At 25.9% G+C, this 24988-nt stretch overlaps 1 protein-coding gene across 3 annotated transcripts in view; it reads left to right on the forward strand.

The window, feature by feature from the left end:
- The window catches only part of LOC112694103 (allatostatin-A receptor-like), a 221605-nt gene that overhangs the window by 30850 nt on the left and 165767 nt on the right, over positions 1 to 24988 (forward strand). For all 3 annotated transcript variants that reach the window (XR_003149537.1, XR_003149536.1, XM_025569477.1), the window contains exon 3: positions 20509 to 20709. Coding sequence is in view for 1 of the 3 variants with exons in the window: in XM_025569477.1 (XP_025425262.1) it covers positions 20509 to 20709 (201 nt within the window). In the remaining 2 variants the exon portion in view is untranslated. The remainder of the gene's footprint in view (positions 1 to 20508; positions 20710 to 24988) is intronic.

The following is a 24988-nucleotide window of genomic DNA, read 5'->3' on the forward strand; positions in this document are numbered from 1 at the left end:
CTAACCATTTTTGTTCACATCAAATTTTTCAATATATCTGAACTATATATTATAAGCGATCACTTACTTTACTTTTATCCGTTTTTTTATTTCATAGTTTGAGTTACTTTGTTGCGTAATTAAGCCACAAATAGACAACACTCATGGGAATGACGTTCATGAAAATATAGTGTACAAATTAATTAAACAAACTTAAAAATATAAATAAGTATTATTTAAATTGAAAAATTAGTGCTAGATTATATTGTCATTATATAATGATTTGTGACATAGGAAAGGATTAGGATTGGATTTGTGTGATCAAAAATAAAGGAGTACAACTATAAAAATCAGTTTTCCTGCAAGGAATTTGTTTAAACATTTTTCTTTTTTATAATACTTTAATACTCTATAATTATACGTGACATATGTTATGTCATGTTAGGATCCTTAATTTAGGTCATTATATTATGTAATGAAAGAAAATATTATTTCTGATTTTTAAGTCTTGAAATGTTATAATGTGATAAAAGTGTGAAAATAAATCAATACAGTTACGTTTTTGCTGACATAAAATTACTATTTTCAATTTCTTTATTAATTGAAACGTTTATTGTTATTCCGAGCTTTTGACTAAGGACTAGTTTTTACTCTGATTTATACTGAACAAATATTTTGTCATTAATTTATCACACTTTCCAGGATTTTTATTGTATGCCTTTTGTTTGTATTTATAATTTACAAAGAAACGTCAAAAACTTTAGATTTTTATCCTATTATGCATACAAACATATAACTCGATTTACCCTTATGGATGGCAAAAAGTGTTATTTTAATTTTTTTTCGACTTCAACTTTGATTCCAAATTCCGACATTATAATCACATTTTTAAATTTCTTTTAAACAAAAATCAATGTAGTACAGTTTACTTTGTTGTTTTTAAGTTAATTTTTGTTAAATTTAAAAGGAATCCATTTGATCATTTTTATCTATGTTTAAGCACGAGGAGTCATACAATTTATTTTAATTGCTGTCGATTTACTCAATTTTCTAGTAGTTTCTTTAATTTAAAACGATTTTACATTATTATTCCTCAAAATTGAAACAATTTTAAAGTATCGAAATTTAAGAGATCGAATTTGTATTTAGATTCACTGAACGTATTAGACCTTTGTAACGAGTGATTGGGGATAATGCAATCGAAAAATTATAAATGTATAGTGGTTGGTAGAAAGCAAACTCAACATTCGAAACAGACCCTCACGTGAATATATTGATAAATCCGTAGAGTATTGGAATAAATTATGAAGTGGTATAAAAATAATGAGTTCCTTTTCTACCGGATAGATAGTTGAAAAACAGAAGGTAATGGACATTTTGTCATAAAAATTTAAAATGTATTTTCTCGATAACTTCATGGAACAAGGGGCTACAATTTTTTTTGTTCTAAAAGTGGGACCAACTATTTTTGATAACTTCTCGTAAGTAGAACGTATCTATATTTAATTTAAAATGTTAATGTAATTTATAATAATAATAATAATAATAATAAACCATTTATTAAAATATTTATCACTAAAATTGTATAATATTTATTTGATCCACGTATTCGTGTCGAGTACCGAATTAATGTTTTAAAATCCATACAGACGTTCGTATGTTTTCCTAGCCATATTGTGTCATTATGATGTAGATGTATCTAATAATTTCATTTTTAATGAAAGGAATGTACAGCGTCCGGGGTTTTTTAGATCTCTTACCTCGAAAATACCAATTACCATGTTTAATAGTTTGCATACAAATCGTTTATAATTGCAGATGTTCCATTGATTGTTCCGTACGAACAATGATCGGGTTTAACTACACACTCGGCCGTACATAATATTGCTTATTATATAATTATTGTTATTCTTTTTATACTCTGTTACGTAATTGCATTTAGAATGCTTGAAACTAACCTAACCTCGTACTGCAGTGCTGTCGTTTCATCTAAGATATCTGTTGGTAAACCCACGATTGTTTCTGAGTTATCTTTGAATGTTTAGGTAAATCGACTGGCTCGATGAAGTTATTATATAAATTATCAATTCTAATCCGTATCGTGTATAGTGAAAATAAATAAACTTCAGGCAGCAGTTTAATTTTCAAGGATAAAACTAAATACACTGTATTTAAAAATAGTGTAATTAATTTAATGCATGGTCCATAATATCTTAATAATAATTTCTTATTCAACACATGTATCACATTTTATCAAGTATACTTCCTTATGTATACATTAAAACGTAGAAAATACGAATATTTTTAATAGTTATTATTTTTTTTTTTTTTGATTTTTCACGATTGATGAGATATCTATAATTTTTTTAATCATAACCTTCAAAGACCGTTATAAACAGTAAGAAATTAATATTATTATTATTATTGTTTTTAAAGGTCTTAGAGTCTTATTATAAGTATTTAAAAAAACAAAAAGGTCTTTGTAAATATGTTTGACAATTGTAAATATTTTATCTGCTAGATATTAATATGTACTTTACAAATTTATGAAGTTACTTTTCCAATAAAATCTGATCCTGGCAAAGATATCAATTGACTTTTGCAAGCTAGTATTTTTTTAACTTAATCCGAAAAAACATATATTAACAGTTTGATATTAATATAATTATTAAATGTATATATTTCATCTTAATTTCAATCACATATTTTAACTATAAATCTTAGTTGATTTCTTAATTTTTTTACACACACTAGAGTAACTATAAAATTAAATTAAGAACATTATAATATCTAAGTATAATCAAATATATCATTTTTGAAACTTTTGAAGCAACCTTTTTTCAAAGGGTTAAATTTTTCTTCGGTATCTTGTCATTCTCATATTGTATCGAACAGGTAATGATTCCTTGTAAAACTAATAGAAAATTCAAAACTGATACTTCTGAAACCATTAATTACAAATATTATAGCTTTGAATCACCATATGACATTTTTAGAGCACTTACGTCGTCAAAATTTATGTTATTATTAGTGATTACTGCTTTTTAAAAAAACGGATTAATGATTCATTACTTTTTATCCAAGCTAATGTATACTAATATATCTTCTAATAAATCCGTATGAAGTATAAAAATAAAATAAAATAAAACAACGGTGTTTTTTCCTGATCTGAAATAAAATACTTATTAATGTTTATGAATAAATTTTATACTTAATTTAATATAGATATTAAAAAATATATATAATGTGATTTATCTAACTAAAACGTGTTTACTATTTTCAATAATGTGAATATATTTAAGGTATTAAACCATTTGTACATGAAATTAATACTAGTTTTAATAATAATTATCAATATATTGCATTACGATGATGTCAAACAAGAGGATCACAACAGCAATGTGAGCTAGTTTTTTGGAGCAGTTATCGTAGTTAAAATTATTGATAGTTTCATTATTATCCTATGTTTGTTATCACTAATATATAATATAAAATAAGTAAATAATATTTCTATATTATTACATTATTATATTATATTATAATATAGTATATATAATAATATTATATTATATTATATAACTGGTTTTTTCTATATACGACACTGAACTTAATGTTCTGGTCTTATATTACAATAAAAAAATTGTGTTCAAAAAGAATTATAACTATTACAGCATAAAAACTGTGCCGCAACTATAAGTGGGACTGAGGGTGATCAGCACTGTCTAGGGGCCTCAGCTTAAAAAAATTGAGGACTCAAAATGCATAGAATTTATTGTAATGTATTTTTTTGAGAAAATATCAATATAGTGGCACAGGAACTATTTTTCATTATTTTCCAAATTATAATTTTGTCCCCTTTATATCTAAGAGGTTAATTTCCCCCTTCCCCTTATCTGATGACACTGCAAAGACATAAGGTAAATTGAAAAATAACGAATATTCTAATTCATTGTAAATATTAAAAGAGCTAATAACGTCAGAGTTTAAATTGTTTATCATATTTATAGATTTTATATTATATTTAATGTTAAAAAACACAGGATGATAATGACACTATCGTTAATTTCAGTCATGATAACTGCTCTGAAAAACTAGCTTACGTTGCTGTTGCGATCCTCTCGTGGTGTCAAACGATCGAAAGAAATAACCAAGAAAGCAGAATTTATTTTTATTCTTTTTTTCCGAATAAATTGAGATATCGATAGTTAATATATTCATTTTCATTATAATTTTAAGTATTTTTTTTTTTTGTGAGGTAATAAAATACTTTATATATTTTTATTAGATAATTAATGTAATATTCAATTCTAACATCATCTTATAACTTATATTTTTGGTTTTTGTTTAAACATTATAGTTTTATTATTTCAGTTAGTTGATTTTTATTCGTATATTCATGATCAAACTTATTTATAATTTTTTATTTTTTTTTAATAATTATACAATAGGTAATTATTAATTATATTATATTATATTAATTAATATTATTATTAATTATAATTATAATTATATTATAAATGTTTTATTAGCAATTTTGCTTCTCGTCGATTAAAATACGAAAAATATTTGCGACTGTATACTAAAATTTTCTCCGTAGTGATTGAAAATTAAACTAAATTAACTCAAAAATATATTATTTACATTAATTCTAAAGGTAACAGAAACACATTCATTCATTTTAACACCTATATCTCTTGAGAACATACAAATAGCTGCTATCAATTATAGCATTCTCACCATGTAAGAGACTAAAATATTTGTAAATTAATATATATTATTATAAATTAGTTTCATAGTATAGCTAATGCATGGAAAACCGAGCAAACATGATGGTATATATGGTACAAAAATAAGAGATATACTGTATATTCATTCATTGATAAGTTAGTCACCATAACTCATGATCTAATAAAAATATTTGAGAAGAGCTTTTTTATTAGAGTATTTGATTAATAATTAATACTTTACATAGACTAAAAAAAAGTTTAATAAAAAATATTTTAATTTTTTTCGAACATTTTATCGATGAAGAAAATTTTGATACAGAAGAAGAACCAAATTTCTTAGCAAGTTTGGTTGACCTTTTAATTTTCTATATTTGGTAAGAAAAATAAGCTTCTACAATTTCGGACAATTTAAATTTCAAGTACTTATGAACTCTAACTGCATTAAAATAATTCAAACATGAAAAGTTTAATTATTAATAACATTTTATGGAAATTATTGAAATATCTATCTCCTTATTTTTTTTTTTTTTTATTTAATCTTGCTTATAAATAATTTTTGTAGTTTTTCAGTTTTTTTTTTAACAAAAAAAAATATTGTGAAATATTTTGTATACAATTTTTTACTTTCAAGTATAAAAATTGAAAGGTTTATTGATTATAGTGATTTTCATCTGATTATATAAAATATTCAAACGTTCGCTATTTTTTTTTTTTTTTTTTATATTAGTACATTTTTTTCTTATATATTTAATTATTTTTATTTATATGTTTCTATAAAAAATTTTACATTTAATATTCAAGACTTTCTGTTAAACTAAAATTGTTTTATCAAAAAATCTTAAAAAAATATGAACATTTCAATTATCATCATATTCAAAAAAAAAAATATTTTGAAAATTATATAGTCTATAGAAGAAGATTTTTTTATTAAGAATTTAATAAAAATTTCATAACTCAACAAACATTAATTTTTGAGTTACTATAGAAACAAAAATTATATTTTTTCTAAAATCAAAATTCTATAAATTATGTCATGTTTGTATAACTTTTCGTCAGTTTTTTGCAATTATAAAGAAAGCTATTGAGAAATTCGTAAAATAATTTCAAAGCATTGAATACTTATTTCTTATGCAAAATATCGTATATGTTGATCGAAAAACTCTTTCTGTTTGAAATCATGCACACATATCCACACAAAAAAAAAACATATGGTAAAACCGATACATTCACTTAGAATAAAAAAAGACAGTCTAGATTTTATACTAATGCATTTTTATATTTTGTGAGAATACTATAATAATATTGTATATTCTTATATATTTCAAGAATATTGTGAAGTTATTATAACCCACGTGAGGTATTCCAAATTACCCTTTTATTTCGTTAGAAATATCCTCCTTATAAAATTAGGTCCTGGTACTTATCCTGTATTATAAAATTAAATTGTATACAAAATTATAATTTTAAACAATTATAAATTAAATATCAACGAAAAATTAGTTTGTTTATGCATTAAAAGTGTGAAAAATATAAAATTTTAAAATTGTTTTTTTTCTTAATACCTACTATACTGTTATTCCCAGAAAATGGATTCAATTTTTTTTTTTAAATATCGTAATTACTCAACTTTAGTACATGTCTGGTATCTTGGCATTTGAAAAAAAAAATAATTTTTTTAACATTTTTTGTTCATTTTAAAAATAAGCAATTTCTCAAATATATCATTAAAAAAAAAAAAATCCATTCGAAGATTCGCTATACATTGTGAGTGGCGATGACTGACTTTCCAATTAATTAACATATCGTAAGCACTTAAACAAAAATTCAAATGAAGTAAAATGTCCATAATTAATATTTGACCTATTTTATGTTATATAAATGTATTTTTAAAATATAACTCCTAAGTTATTACAGCAGACAATGTCACCCGAAATTCACCTTATTATTCATTGTCACTCATTTAAGTTCCTTATAACTATTGATTCGACAGTCAATTTATTTTTTTGCACACATTTTTCCTAGTTTAAAGAACTTCGAATTTTGTAAAATCAATTATGTTCGATAACTGACCGAGAAAAATATACGTACCTTGCGATCAATTAATCAGTTGGTTTATGAACATATTAAGTGCCCACTTAGATGAACACAGAGACTAATGTTTGTAGGTGTGTGCGTTTTATATATTATTCTACGCCGACTATACCGCGGCATTGTGTATGCTTCACTACAATCCTAGTAGGTTTATTTTTCTTTCGTGGTTGGTAGATTTCTTCGAGGCGTTTGTTCTTTCATTGTTCGTACACGCGTGTATTTCTCAAAGTCCAATGCACCTCCGACTGTCAGAAATCACTAACCATGCGGTTCGATAAATATACTACGAGTAGCATTTTATACTCGTGTATACTTCTGGTACCAACAATATGACGGAAAAATGCGTTCGCAAACACTAGCATAGATGCTCGCACATTATTTTATTATTTTGATAAAATTCTTGGATTTCTAATTTTATTTAGTTTCTATACCCTAAGATATGTTTATCGTCGTTTTCGTACGTATTTTGATCACGGTTTACTCGTTGACGGGCCTTGATCGATTAAACGGATATCTTAAGATTAAACAATAATTATTTTACGACTTCATCTGGAGTAGGTACGTATTCCTACAATTCCCTGCATCATAGAATTTAAATTAACACGGTATGTTCTGCATTGTAATATCTACATTTGTATGATTGTTTCAAATCAATTCTATGCGTACTTATTTACATCGTTTTAGGTGAATAAATTATACTCCGAATTCATTCCGACAAGAATTACAAATATCGTTGATTGCATTTATACGATAAATACATTTGTAGAACAAATTTTGCATATATATGAAATAATTTACTCATGTACAAAGACCGTATTTAAGTTAAGTGGTCATCAACCTTGAAAACAAAGTAAGAATAACTAATATCACATAGAAGATACTTTAATACTTGTACTTGCGCACACCGCTGATATTATTTCTAAAACAATTCTAATACAAATGTGTAACACTTTTATTTGTTTATTTTCAAAGTGACGAATAAATTGAAATACATTGTAATTACTGTTTGTTTATAGTAATTTTTTGTATTTATACTTAATTTCGCCTCCTCAAACTATTGTGATTACCAACTCCAATTGACGTCTTTACCAGTATTTAAACTCAAAATGCACACAACAAAAAACATGTTTATTATTCTTGGAATTGTAAAATATTAATTTATATATGTACATTTGAAATCTCGACGGTTTTCCGATTGTTTCAGCTTTTATTTCGAATGCTTTGCAAGTTGTCGTTTCTTAATTAGTCTGACGAAATAATCATCATAGTGAAGGTAAACGATCGTCATAGTTTTGTTTTTAAAATTCAAGCACCCAATGACAATTTAAAAATATCTAACATCTGATTTTGTGTTTTAAATATATTTTAACAACGATTATTGTTATGATCTATAAAAATGATCCAATGCCATTATGTATACAACCAATCAATATCTCAATGAACGAAAAAAAAATTTTCATAGTTCGCCGAAAATTTTCTTTTATGAACTATTCCGTTGTTTTTCTATAAAAATATTATTTGTAATCCGATTTTCAGTTTAAAAACTTGTGAATATTCGTGATTGAAATTGTATTTTGACACCTGTGCACAACACGAAATCATGTCATTTTTGATATATTGGGCTTATGCAAAACAAAGTTTCTCAAATACAGAAGAGTCAAAAGAAGTAACGAGAAATACTTGTGTACAGTGTACGTAACGATCGATTGTGTATATGATTCTACATGATATTTCAATTAATTTTCAGCTAGTGCCTGTTTGCATCACCTGCGAAAGATAAATTAATATAAACAAAGTTCATTTTCAATAGCGGTGAATTGGGGAAACATTCGTTCGGAGTAATTCAATAATCTGAAATACAAGTTTTTAACATACTCGAACCATAATTATATGGTTTTTGAATTATTCACTGTTCACGTTCCTCGTACTTTTCTTTTAAATAATTATATAATAAACCGTGCGTATATAAGATAGTTTTATCTAACGCTAAAATAATTTGATTTTTTTACACTTACTGACTGATTCCAAACAGGTTTTATCAATCCCATAGCATTCATCACTTCTCTTCCAAAAGTAATGCAGTCATGTTCATATAAACAGATTACACAAGACTACAACTGAAGAATAAATGCATTATTTTTATTTGATATTCAATTTCCATAAGTATACAAAATCGAATTAAACTAATGCGCAAGCTGGATCAATTTAATTTTCAAATAATATTGCATACAAAACGGTTATTTGTTTTCACACTTTCAGAATGTATGAAAAAAACCTCGTATTTTTTTCCTTGGTTTTAGATAGCTATCATAAAATAAATCATTCATCATATTTTTCGTTATATAATATATATTAAGAATAACAGCTATATTACTCGAAGTTCAAAGTATTAAACAGAAGTTACTGATTTTTGAGAATTTTTACGTACTTGTTTTTTTTACGTGAACTTGATTCCTAAGTAATTACAAAAGTTGTGGTAAGAATAATATTAGTTCTTTCTTATGCATGCAGATGACCGAAAATATATTTATTCTAAATGGCTCTTACACAATATTACGATAACTTTGTAACTTTTAATATTTATTTATTTTTTTGCTGTTTTTGAGAACTGTAGTTTAATCTTACTTAATTGCCTAATGCTATAATTAAATGTTAAATGATAATTAAGTATGTGAGTTGACTCGTTCGTTTATGGAATGAAATAATTAACCGAGATGTTTATTTTATAATTATATAGAGGTTATACGTATGGAAAATAATTGTCTTCGCTATATTATAGAATAATTAATATAAGATTGGTCTTTTAGAAAACAGCAATTTTCACATGGAAAATTATTTATTAATATTTTTCATTTTATTTAAGTGTGATATAAACTATAATTAAAGAATACTTTCAACGTTATCTGTTAGTTTTAATTTTCTAATTACTTGAAAATCAATAAATTCCAATATTAATTTACTTTATTGAGTACATTTAAGTTACGTGCGTATGTCAAGAATTATTTTAGGTTTATTTATTATTCTACGAAATTATAAATAAATTGTTTTATAAAAAGTGCAAGATTTATATTAGAGCTTATACGAAATAATACATCGAAAATTTATAGTTAGGCTAAGTCCACATCCTCAATATACTTGATTACTCAACGACTATGAGCTTCATATATATCCTTGAAAAAGATCTGACTACACAAAGAATGATTAAGAACTGCCGTATGATCTGGACAAAAACAAATTTGAATCAAAAACATTTTTATCATGTTCCATTCAGAAAACATAATCAGCCTTGTGCAAAATATAGCGGTAATATGGATCGCTGTATTATATATTCTTTTTAAACTTCTAAATAAATACACTAGTAATGGTTCAAATAAAAAAAAAAAAAAATGTGTAATTATTGTTTATGTGATATTGTGATATATTTATGCTTACTAGGTTTTATTTTCATTTTCATGGTTTTCATTTAAAAATCATAACATCAGAAATAAAGTACCTATTGATAATTGAATTCGGACAATAGTTAATTAAATATTTCAATCCCTACGGCAATACGATAATTGATTGAAAAGTAATTAACGATAAAGTCGAAGAAGATAATTATGAAACGCAAGCATATATAATATATTATATATATAGTGAATACAAATAAAATGTTCATTATATAAAGTATTTAAGAATTTTTTTTTAATTTTTTCTTTTAATTCCGTTGCATGTATTTATAATATATGAAAAACAAATCGTTTATTTATCTATTTGAGATGCTGATTGAAATTAGTTAGCCTATTTTATTTCACATCACATATGGTTATATATCAAACTTAATATTCAGATCTAAAACAAAGGTGAAGATTTCAATTTTTTTTTATTTCTGTTCATTAATGAAACATCAGACACTCTAAAAGATGATAAATGAAATAGATCATGTCTGGAAATACGTCATTCTGACACAAATATATAAAAAAATTATCACTATAGCTGCTATCTAAGTCGAGTACGAATGAAGCCACATATCGGCTACATCATTAATCAAAATCAGAATGGAAAAAAGGAAAAGTTGCCAGAAAAATGTCGTATTAATAAGTAATATTGGACAATTATTGATTTCGTCAGCACACATTATTATCGAACAATGTATTTTTTAAAAGGAATACCTATACTTTAAAATTTTAAAGTATCAAATTATTCAATTATTTGTTAAACACTATTATGGCAAACACGAATATGTTACAAGCATAGAATTTATTTCTTGGTCTATTGGTACACGCTATACATACGAGTATAAGAAGTTATTTTATGTTAGCGTTCAATTTTGAACCTAATAAAATATATATAATTCATAATAGAGCGTTTCTTTTTAAAACAAAATATCCTATTTAGTTCTTATGTAACAGGTGTTAGTTAAAATTGAATAGGATTAAATTAATTCATGTCCGTAATCTGTGCGTCTATAGGAAGATAAATCCTTCATAACTCTATGTATAATGAATATAGTAAATGTTGAATTGAAGTCCACTAAGTGTACTTAAATTCAAACAAAAAATTTAATTTTTGTTACAGAACATATTTTACACTTTGTTTTTAATATCTCATAGGAGTTCAAAATTACCAAAAGAAAAAAAAAATAATTTTTTTGGTGACGACCGAAGTAAGTTTTTTGAGTTCTGTGTAATGAACCTTGAATCTGCAGCATTAATATTACTGCTATAGAATGTTTATCAAATAATTGGATAACCGCTTAAAAAAATATGAAATTGTACGTCGATATCAATATTTTTAACGTATTCCATTAAAACTCAAATTTATTTAAAAGCTTATGTTGAGTATAATTTGACTATGTACAAAATAAAAGAAAAAAACATATATTAATACATGTACGAATATGTCTTGAAATCAAAAATATTTTATCAAATATTATTATTTTTTTGTCAATTGTAATAGTAACAATTACTTTATTTTTATTTTTTGTTACAAAGAGAACCGAAATAATATAGAATAACAAGTAGTTTGACAAAAACATATTTTAAACTTTAATATGAGAGATGCAATTTAATATTTATAAATAATTAAATATTAAATGCAATTACGTGTGTGGATTTTACTGGACAGTTCAATTAATATTAGATTCTAGTAAATTTTTGAGGGTTACATTTTCGATGTCATGTGAAAGTCGGTGTACATTTTTTGTTCGTTTCTAATTTCATCATAAGGAAAATAAAACAAAGTTTGCCCATTTTACAAATTCATCAATTTATTTTAGCTTAAACAGTAATACATCATTAATTACTTTAATAAATGTTAAATTGTATTTGCTTATATATTTACTAACCATCAGTAAGTACAGTTGTCAGTACATATTGTGCATTTGAACTGATTTATAAAACAGTGTGTATCGCTTAAATATTTTTTTAAGTATTACTTTTATAAGAACTTATTAGTTAAAGGTTAAACTATTAGGTTATCTATTCAGTGCATACATTTATTTCATTATCTATTAGACTGAAAACCAATATTAAGTTTTCTCCAAACAATTGATCGGATAATAAACAGTTTACTTATCGCATGCAATAAAAGCACATAAATTTGAATGCAAATAACTTGAATGTAATAATATTTCATTAAAAATTTCTCCAATTTAAGAAATTTTTATTCTGGAATACACCGATACTTAAGAACCAAGTTAGACTAATGTGCATCGAATATCTTCAGTACTACGCAATTATATTTATACTTGCAGTATATTTTTTTTATCATAAATTGTTATGTGTTTTATAATCTGAAAATCGAAACACCTCATCCTATTTCGATACGTATTATAAAAATTATTAAATCCTTATAAACTTCAGAAGTTACCTTGACATTTTTTATTCAAGGATTATTTAGAACTTGTATCTAATTGTATTTAATTTTTAAATTATTGAACTTCTGGAATATCCAGTTTAGCATGTGATTAAAGTGTTGTAAAAGTCATCATTTTTTTATTGCTTAATTGTATCAAAAATGTTTCCAAAAAAGTATATTACAAATTACATACAAAAATGAATAACAATAAAAGTACACATCTCGTATACATATTGATAAATGTATGTATTTCTTTTTCAAATAAATTCAATAGCAATAAATATATGCTATTATAATTTATAAATGTTTTCCTGTTAAATTATGTTCAATAATAAAAAAATAAATTCGATATTTCAATAATTATATTATTTTTCAATTCCTGCTTAAGACGCTCTAATGAGGTAGTCTCTTAAAGAGCGTCTTCGGCAAACTTTACTGTATTACTATATTTGTAACTCTAACCTAACCTAATTCGAAACTTAACCTACGAATTATTTTTAATAAAAAGTAAATAAAACTATTTTATGATTGTAAGACGACTTAACTCATGAGTACTTTTTAAGTTTTTCGATCAGAAAATTTAATGAAAATTTGTTTCGTTTATGTTCAACGCACTATAACACATAAATAAATATATTTACAATTTTAGTCAATGTGAACACATAATGTATTGAATAACTTTAACACTTTCTATGCTTATGGTATATACTAGAAATTATTGAAGAAGATTAATCTCAATCAGTTTGTTGTTCATTAACCTCGAATAATGACCGTTTTTATTTTTGAACCTACATAAACATTAAACGAATATACTTAAAAACATACTCAAAAATCATAGTATAGAGTGTTTGAATTAAAATACAGGTCTGCGCACGCCTATGCGTACTCACGTAAAACCTTAAATTAAAGTCTGAAAAAAAATTATGAACAATAATGCTTTATGTAGATTTTGTGATGGGCAGTTCCTATAGATAATGCAGAAACTGTTACGCAGTTTCGTTTGTCATTCATTCAAACGTTCGCTACTCCCAGATAATCCTCCGTGGTTTAACATTATAATTTGACAGGAACAATGCAGTACCTCTCTCCACGTTCTCCGCTTTAAACCGAGAGTATTTCCACAACTCAAAAGATTTCAGTTGGCAAAGCAGTTTCAAAAATAAATATGATGTTGAACTCTCCATTGTAGAAGGATTATTTAACAGTTTAAATTTAACTCTATGTAAGTTTATTCATTTTGCTTCACATTAAATTACTGTTTATTAGAATTACTTCATTTTTTATTCTGAGTAGATCTGTTTTCATAAAGATTGATTTTAAAACTGCATTCTACCGAAAAACTTTCATCAAGAGCATTTGTAGGCTTAAAATATTATCAGTACCTCCGATGTCCTGACGTAGATACTAGTATCATATTAAATTAAAATTCATTCAATTTCGATAATAAATAAATATGAGTAGTATTAGTATAATAATATAAGTAATTTTTATTTGTTAATGTGTGATTTTAACCATGTGGATCATAATATGCGATTATATGGTATATTATTAAAATTTGACGCACATTTATTAGTAGAAAATAATATTTCATTTGATCCTGTGATAGTTTGACGAAAAAAATATTTAAATATGGTATCAGGTATTTCGTAACATTATTTCCTTCAAGTCCAAAATGTAAAAAGCTTAAAATGTAAAAAGGCTAAAATCATACCTCCAGTAATGTGTTATCTTAAGCACATCAATATTTACACATACATGACAAATTGTGTCTGAAATCATTAATTAAATTACCGTGTGAATAAGAATTATAGTAAAAAGGTTTATTTTTGTCAACTCTATTATAGTTAATAAAAAGAAAAATATTTTGATCAAAATATGAGATATACGTTTTATTTTGAAGCTTTGAACACATTTTAATGATAAAAGGAAAATTTTAAGATTCAATTTAACAATATTTTTTATTGTAAATTAAGTACTAGTGATATAAAATAGGAGGTTTACAAAATGTATCAGAAGTTTTCGAGAACTTTGAAAGTAAAACTTTTATAAACTGCATTTTAAATTTTATTTATTTTGTTTATAAATATAGGTTTTCAACTATACTTCAACTTGTACATTTTAACTACGATAGTATTTATTTATCACTAATATTAATATGTAAATTATTTGGTAAATATTACTTTTTAATATGAAAATAATACCATTAGGAAACTTAACTTAAAGTCATTCGGATAAAATAACTTTATTATTGTTTTATTGCAACACTCGTCGCATTGGTTATAATCACACGAGGGTTAGCATAAAACTCTATTTTCAGAACATTTTTTCTTACACCGTGAATATTTTATCTAAGTGACATTCTCGATATTAAACGTTTATGTCAACAAATTATTCAATTCTAACGAACAACTACATCTACCAAAAAAAAAAAAAAAAAAGGTGAACGTAAAGTGTATCTTTATTTTTCCGTCACAAAGTCAAGAGTAAATTATTTTTTTTTTTTTTACCGAGGAAGTAGCAGGGTTTCACACTACCTAGGGTTTTTATTATTGACAAAAAAAAAATTGAAGGATGTTTTCCTTTTTTATTCTTAAAAAATACAAGGTATAGTTTGCTCCAAAACTAACAGACCAGTTGTGTTCACGATATATTAATTATTTTTGCAGCCAAAAGAAGTTTGTTGACTATCTACTAACTTTAACTGCAATAACTTTTACTCTAACTTTAAAAAAGATAATTTTGTTTTTAATTTAAGTTTATAAATACATTTTATCATAAATAAACATGTTATAGTATGATTAAATGATCTAGTCTTGTTAATATGATGTAATTAAATTTCAATGCAATAATACTATAATATGCTGAGTTACGTATACATTTTTTTTTCAAGGAAAATATTCTAAAAATTATAAATAAACAAGCTGCATTGTTTCTAGATATAAGTAAAGGAAATGTAATAAATAATATGAAATTATTAATTGTTTTAATATAAATAAATTGAAATGATGCATCTCCTGTATATGTTTACCCTTCTTCAAATCGACCATTGATATATTTAATTATGTACAATTTTTAATTTTTACATTTACTATTTTTCACATATTCGTACAATTAAATTTTAAAACAACAGCTTAAAAAAATACATTTCGACAAAGTTATAGTATATACATTTACTTATATTATAACCGTATGATATATTTAAATGTTAAGGCACAATAATAATATTAAATTATTCAAATACGTTTAAAACAAACATTTCATTCAACTATTGAAAATTAAAACTTTCTAATAGCCAAAAATAAAAAAAATAAATTGGAACTGTTCCTTTATAAAACGATAGTTTTACTTCATATATAAGGATTACTACATGTGATATTGAAATAATTGTATTATGAATATTAAAGAAGACAGATTGCTATGAGTAACTTTAATTGTCTAACAAAATGAATAAAAAGTAGGAAAATATTATTATAATTTTTTGCATTAAAAGTGAAAAAGGATAAAATTATGTTTATAAAAAATACATGTAAAGTCATAAATCACTTATACTCGTATGACAAATGAATATTTCAAAACACTTATACCCACAGACATTTTTAGAATATTCATATTTATAATTTAATATTTTTAATATACGTATATTTGTTTTAAAATTGTTTTTATTAACTCGAGTTTTTAATAACAGTTGATTTATCTTTAACTAATTAAGCAAATGTACTATAACTTTATTTACGATTAATCAATATATTATCTATATTTGTTTGTTTCTGTATTACGACTATTAAAATATGAATTGTATTACGTTCCATACCAATGGACACATAAACAAATAACAAACTATGATGCCATTGTCTATCAGTATTACTATGGATGAGTTGTTAAAAGTATTGAGACATGAATATAAATACACATTATGTGCGTTCGTTTTATCGAAATACTATTAAGGGTTTTTGAAAACTTAAAAAGGGTAAACTTTATAGATTTGCATATTGTAATCAGTTCAGTATATTGCCATATGTAACAAAGGTTTTCAGTGTTATGTGGTTTCCTTAAGATAATCATGGAAATATATTTCACAATAATAGCCTAAACATAAAATAATTTAATTTTTTTAGTGACATAACGGTAGATATTTATAAAACCAAAAGAAAACCTAATAAGTATAAGAATAACGCTTTATTAAAATTTCAAATAATTGGTTTTATAGAGCTTGAATAAAGCAATACTTATAACACAGTAATATTTAAAATTTATGAACGAATTGTTGTAGAGTCTTTGTGTTTAATGCTACAAACAAAATATTTATATTTATTGTTAGAAAAATGAAATTACTTATACTTATATACATGTACATTTTCTTTTTGAATAAAACAATTTTTACTTTAAATCATAAGTTATAAACTTAAGTTGTTTATTTCAGGTGTTTAACATTTTTAAGCGCATTATCTAATACTGTAATAATTAGTTGTAATTCATTACGTTGTGTAGTTTTTATCACGTAGGCTGTTAGCATGCTAAGTTAACTATATTATGTTTTAAAAAGTCAATTTATCGTACTACTGTCGTATTCTGCCGCGAACACTTACGTGTACTATTACCGCAGACATTTTGTTATGATCTCTAAAATTCCAAAAAAACGATTGGTAAACAAAATTTTTCGGTGCAATTGAAAAACCGAAAACTCTTTTTTCGGATGATCGATTATAATATGATATTTTTATTGTTGGTCTTTAAAACAGAAAGTTCGAAATTAAAACTTGAATAACTTCGTATATAAAGCAACGGTAACTTAATTCAGGGAGACTGAGTAATATAATCAATGGTAAATTAAGGTTTACATTTTGAGTGATGGAGAATAGAACCGAGGTTTTTTAGAACTAATAGCGAGTACATTTATTTTATAGAGAGGTTTAAAGTTTGTCGTTTTTGTGACAAACATTTATGACAAGTAGTAACACGATTGATGCTTTAAAGGATCATAAATAATGTTATATGTTTATAGGAAAACTGCATATTATTGAAAAGGTGTTTTTTCATTTATTTTCCAATTAAACTTCGTTGGAGAATAGTATATATTATAAAATATAGATTAATTAATATTTGATATAGACGATTTTTTGTTTGTTTAATAATTACTTTTGAAATCTGAGGGAGTCAAAAATCTCAACAGGATTGATTACTTAGCCTCGAAAATTCTTGACAGTGCAACTGGTTAGAATAATGATGAACAATAACAAACACCATTTTGAAATAATTATAATTATTATACTCGACAGACATAATAATTGCAAAGTTCGGGAAAATCGCTTTACATTCCACAAATTTGGATGATTATTCGATTATCATTTTCTCGTTTAGACTTATAATCCATATGTGATAAAATCGTCCGGTTGAAATCACACGAGATCCATTCGGAAGTCGAGTAACATATTTAAATCCAGAGGATAAATAATTGAAGTTTCACAGGATAATCAGACCGAACTGAAAACCGATAATACGCCGGACGTGGTCTAGAGATCATATTTAAATACAAAACATAACATTTACGAGTTACGTACGTCCCACTGTGTAGTGTTTGTGCGCAGAACATTTGTTTGTTGACGACTGTAACACGTCTACTGGATGTTTTTTGCGATTGTTAATCCTTTAGTCGAAATAATGTTATTTGGTCTCGTAAATGCGTGCACGTTTAAATCGTATCGAACAAAGAGTTTTAGTATTACATAGATATATCAGTGCATCAATGCCGGCGCCGCATGACACAACACTTAAATCAGCTGTACACGATTTAGAGTAATACATGGAACTAAGCGACAAAGATGAATCAGGCATTGAAACCTTTATACATTTTATGGTATCAGTTCCGATTGGGTTCTTGAAAAACTAAAATGTCGGTGTCAGTTTATTTTCGGTTTATAAAAAATGAAAACATTTTTTTCAAGTTTTTATATTATAATTATGTAAAAAAAAATTTTCCTTTTTCGATTCTTTAAAAAAATATAATAAAATATTAGTAGTGTTAATAGGCGTCAATTATAGCGGTCAATATTAATTTCCAAGCAGATATCCTACCAACAGACTAATGAGAGGACTAAATAAGTTAAAAATTTACTCATCACTGTCAATGCAAGACCCTATTTCAAATAACCTTTTTTTTATAGTTGATTCAATGATTGTTAATTTTCATTTTCTAATTACTACTTGTTAGTTATATCAGGATTTAGTATTTTAATCTTTAAAATAAACACCAATCTTTTTTTTTTACTGAATACTTGTTAAACGTTCAGACTTACATTCAAGGGCTTATGTGTATAGAACATAGGAAAGAATATTCCACTTTCACTGGATTTTGTACTGATCATTTGACTTCATAGTTATACAATAATTATAAAAATAAGTTTTTCTTTAAATAATCTGTGATATGTGAACATTAAAACATTTTAGAATACTTAATACTTAATCATTTTTAAAAAAAATTTATAAATATGAATGATTTTTAATGTGTTAGACCGATTCATAATAATGTATAATCGGAAATAACAAATCACTATGTAAGCGGTCACAAGTAAAAACAATAACAAGAGTTTTGTCGTTTATTAACGACCTAGTTCAAATAAACTATTCACCTTAGTGAACGATTAGAACTAGTTCACTAAAAAGTAAATTTTACCGTTCATTGGTTCATTACGACTAATCTCTCATATTACAGATGTGTAGTTTAATTAAACTGTATTCGGCCCATGGCTAATTTTTTTACGACCAACGCTACCAATATTAATGGACAAAATAAAAAATGAATATTAAAAAAAATATAAAATATTAATGTCATGTCACAACTATCTTAGATTCTTAAAGATTGTTATACTTGGTATACATAATTATGTCTTATGTTGTGTTAAACTATAATCGAGTAAGTTTTATTGATGAATTTCTGTATATATATATATATATATAATATAAAAATTTTTTTTTCGTTAAATTTGTGTATGTGCCATGTATGAACTATTCAATATATTTAGCCTACTTGATACTTTGAGTTTGACACGCCTGATCTAAGTGATAAATAGGTATCATTTCTGCTAACAACGATAGAAATGTGTTAACCACTCAGGCGTACAGTACATCAGATACCGATAGTCACATGTCAAGTTATTTATAAAAATATTTTCAGAACTTCTCGTTATTGTGATGACTAGAAAACTTATATAACTTATACGTATATGCTTCGTAATAAATAAAATTACTTATTTTATAACAATTCCTATTAAATTGTTATCAATTTTCACATAGAAATATTTTGTACTTTTACGTCTGAATTTTGTAGGTACTTGAATGATTATTTTTGAACGTGATCAATCCTAATTATAATAATAGATCTGAGCATTTGTTAAGTTCTTATCACTTTCTAATGGTATGTATAAATAAAAGTAATGAAATTATAAAAGGACCGAAGTTAACCGTAAAAATCTTCACAAAAAAGTTTCAGTTCCGATAAGGATCCGGTTTTCAAATTAATTATATTAAGAATTCCAGTGGGGTTCCAGTTCTAAAAATTAACTCAATTTAGGGTTTAGGCGTGATTTCGGTTCCAAAACTGGTTGTTTTCGGTACTTTTCCAGTTTCTGCTATGTATATTACTTACCACGAACTCCCTGAAATCTTATATAATATTATTGAGTTATTGAATTACGAGGTATGAACGAAATTATTGCGAAACGTTTGTTATTTCTTTTTTTTTGATTTTTTCCCCCAAACACATTACATATTATTTGTATACAACTTACATGCACAGTAGTTTATGCACGCACCCGCAGTAAAATCGCATCGTAATAATAACAATATGAGAATAAAACATATCTGTCAAATGTTTCAGATATTTTTCTTCCTCACGTCGTATGCCATACCACTGGCCATCATATGCATACTGTACGTGTTAATGTTGATGAGACTGTGGAAGGGTGTGAATCCGGGTGGGCAACCGCCGTCGGCCGAAAGTCGGCGGGGCAAGAAGCGTGTGACCCGGATGGTTGTGGTTGTAGTCGCCATATTCGCATTCTGCTGGTTTCCAATACAAGTGAGTTACGGTTTTAATAATTATGGTATATATCATAGCATAATTATACAATTTAATTCCATGGACAGACCCATGAAGGGGAACTAAAGGCAATCGTCACTCCTGTTGAAAAAAAGTAACATTAAAAATAAAATATATGTAGAAAAATCAAGTAATAGTTTATAAAAATTATAGACAGTTTTAGTACAATATTGTTACATTATTTTTTGGTGAATCTAAGCCCCCTTAAAGACACCCCTACAATCGCCTATGATCAGCTATATAATTTATAAAATTATATAATTTCTCCTATAAAGTGCATCGACCGTAAACAGTTGTTGGATTCACCCTTGTATAATGCGGTAATACGATATTATTCCGTCTTTATTTTAACACGTTAAAATACTCGTAAACGTACAGCTATACACGGTACGCAATAAAAATTCGTTGTGCAAAAAAATTATCATTACGGAAATAAAAATATTTGACCACTACATGGCTTAAAAAAATATCAACAAGTTTCTAGAAGAATATTAATTTTTTTTTACCTGGTGATATAGTTGTTCAAAAAAATGCTAAAAATTCAGTAATTAAATTGTTTGTATTTTTTATTAGTGATTAGTTCAATCGAATACAACAATATATAGTAATTAAATACTATAGAAGTTTATTGAATGATGTTAAATATGCAGGTTTGAACATTTTTGAAAATCAATGTACAGACAATTAATTAAAAATAGTTATAATAAAATTACGACGAAAAGCGTTACATTGTGGAAGGTCACTTTTATGAAAATCGCCATAACACTGAATTTAAAAAAATCCAATAAAATCTAAAGTAACGTAATCACACGTTATAAAAATATATTTTTGATTTTGCATTGTTTATCTTGTTAATTGTACACATTTTTGACGACACGTTTGTAAGTTGACAATGAAGTGTAGTCAAGAGTGGTTTATTTTTATTTATATAAAATAAACATAATTGATAAACGTATTCGAGGTATCTGCAGCATATTTTGAGCACAGTTTGACACTATACATAAGCACTTAATACGGTAACGTAACCGGGATTTATTTACCCTGAGAGGTTAAGGGCTTTTGAAAAATTGCCCTTCATTGGGTATTTGGGACAGAACGGGCGAGCACTCGATTATCCCGTAAGACCTCAAAATAGCACGTTTTAAACTTAACTTTTAGCAGCACTGTAAGTTCTGAGTTAAGTAAGTTCTGTAAGTTCTAAGTTACTGAAGGTTATACCATTATGTTAAGTATATGTATGTCTTGATTATAATGATCGTGGATGTTCGTGATATATTTGTGCAAATCAATTTCGTCCGTTGGGATAGAAATTTTAAAACTATAAATATTTTACGAAGACACAACACAAGAAATAAATAAATAAAATTATCTGCCATGCACATTTCCTCGTCATTCGCGATGTTTTTTCGACTGTTGTCGACCTCATAATCGGTGGGCTCGTATTTCACAATTATTTGTTTAACGGATTTCTCCGCTGTTCGTGGTCTTTCTCATAACGTGGACGTTTAAAATAAATTATCAACCACGCCTATTGTCCTCCAGGCGGATGATAGCGAACCCAACGCTGTGTGTCGAAGTGTAACTTTTTGTCTCACGGCTAATCGTTGAAACAATGTTTCATTCTATGTGTACCGCACCCGCAGTATGTACCCGTCATCTCTTTTCGACTAGGATTGAAAGCAACTCACGCGAATCACGTCGAACATGTACTCGAGACGAACAAGCAATATAAGGTTTGTTTTTATTGTTTTATTTTATTCGTACGATATTACAACGAACGATATCACTATAAAATGTTCCTTTAGTGACAGATTACAGTGTGATTATAGCTTGTGTAAATAAACATATTAAGGTTTAAACAAATCAAAATAAATATCACTACAAGTATCACGATGAGTTAAATTTGGTTAAAATTCGATATCTGAATATTTTAACTATGCCTTAGTAGGTACTTAGATGAAATCCTCCAAATCACCATAATATCTTCTTAGTTGGCAGTCCAAAATTAAATATTGCGTCTACTTTATACGTACACCGCAATCGCACTCTGGGCTCTCTCTATACTTCCATTTGTTCATAACTTCGTTGCTTCTTTATTGTCTTACTATTTTTATTACTAACATTTCATTATCGCTCACGTATTAGCGTTTGATTGTACAGTTTCGATATTATTATTCTTTATTATTTTTTCTCACACATTAATCCGCTTCAACTATCAATCGTGCACTTTCATGATCCACGCCACTAATGGTGTAAATCCTTTCGAAAAATTGTCGAAAACCTTAGAGAATAATCCATAGGCTTCCGTGTTATGGATACGATTTATTATTAGTCGTCGTGTCTGCTCATTTATAATTCTCACGTGCGCTGTACATTTGGTCGAAAATGAAATTGTATGAGTTAAGTATCCGAATGTACAGTGCTTACTAAATTTATACAGCAAACAATATAACATTGTCTACGTCTATACCCACATTGAATTACATATTTTTTAACATCGATACCAATATTTATTTTTGATTTCTTTAGAATATTTTTATGTGAATCTTTGCGAAACATAATGAATAAATGATTTTAAGTTACAAATATTTAAATAGTTTTTTTTATTTAAAATTACGATTTCTAAATGTTGGTACATACTCGTACTCGTTTGACTTAATATTAATTTATAACTATAAGTACCTAATTACTCACTGTGATATTGCTGAAAATATTCCATGCTTATTTGTTTTAATAATGTATGAATATCAATGACTCAATCTTTATAAGCTAAATTAAAAATCACAAAAAATATTTGTTAAAATAGGAAATACATTTGTGATTTAAAATATTTAACGTATGATAATAGTGTGTTATGTTCAAATAAACTATTCAAAGATAAGTAACAATAAATGAAAAATATTTGATTTTATATTATTATTATAAACATTATATCAAATTATACTTTAATTGATCAATAAAATGTAGTGTAGAGTTTATTTAATTTTTATCATCAATTAAGGTTTGAGAATTATATCAGAATTGTTTTCTTTTTATAATCTCCCGAAATTTTGATTTTAAAAAATTGACCAACATCAAACACGTAGTTCTCTGGTATATTACTAAAAGTATTTTCATTTGTTCTTCATTTTTGTTTTTTTATTTTGTCATTTCTTTGGAACTTTTTATTTCTATCATTCCAAAAATATGATAAATGAAAGAGAATAATTTGAGTGTCAAAGAAAAAGTTTAATGTCTTCTATTTTTACCGGAACGAGGTCTATATCATCATTATAGAACCGTCTCTATTTTACATCCCGACGAAATCGTTAAAATTGCGGTACCTATGTAATGAAATAAACTTATTTTTCATTTGTTTTATTTTTTCGTTCGGTATCAAAATCGTGAAATGTGATGAATATCAAAAATTTATGTATATCAATATTTTAAAAGTATCCAAGAAAATAGATTTCTCGATTAAAATCTTAAACTTTAAGTAAACAATATAAAACTAAAAAAATGAAACATAAAACAATGTATAGTAAAAGCGAAGCTGAGAAATCAATTCTGTTTGTCGAAATAATATATTTTGATATGTATGGTTAGGATGTTCTGTTTTGCGAGCATGTTTGTCTGAATAATTTCTTTGAATCCAAATTATCAAATAATTTATCTAAAATCTATTATTTTGTTCTAAATGCAACTGTTCAGTAGTTGTTATTAAATATGAATGTTATCAATAGCATTTACAAATAATAAGTTTTAATTTCAAATAAACGTAAATTTATACAATTATTGGCTTACAAAAGTATTTATTTAAACTGTATTTTTATTAAAATACGTGATTATACAAAATTAAGCTTTATACAAACAATATTTCTTGAATTGAAACTTTTGTTACTGAAACTTTAATTACTATTAGAGACTTAACAATCCGTTTGAAACTCACTTAATAAATACTTAAGCATTACATTATATTAAATTCTTCTTATTCACTGACCTTCACAGCTCTAACAGAGCCTTTGCCACCATTACCACATCCCTCCATTTCTTTCGATCATAATAATAATAATTATAATTAAGGATGGGTCGAACTGAAGTTTTCACAAACTCGAACCCGGACTCGAACTAAATTTTTATCCGAACTGATCGAACTTGAACTCGAACTCGAACTTGTTGGTCCTTTGAACTATTTTTAAACTTTCGCTCTTTCGAACTTTGAAAAATTAAAACATTTAAAAGTTAAAACTTAAAAATTTGAGTTTTAACTAACTAGGTA

This window comes from Sipha flava, unplaced genomic scaffold, assembly GCF_003268045.1.
Source record: "Sipha flava isolate LNK unplaced genomic scaffold, YSA_version1 123_pilon_pilon, whole genome shotgun sequence".
Classification (NCBI taxonomy): domain Eukaryota; kingdom Metazoa; phylum Arthropoda; class Insecta; order Hemiptera; family Aphididae; genus Sipha; species Sipha flava.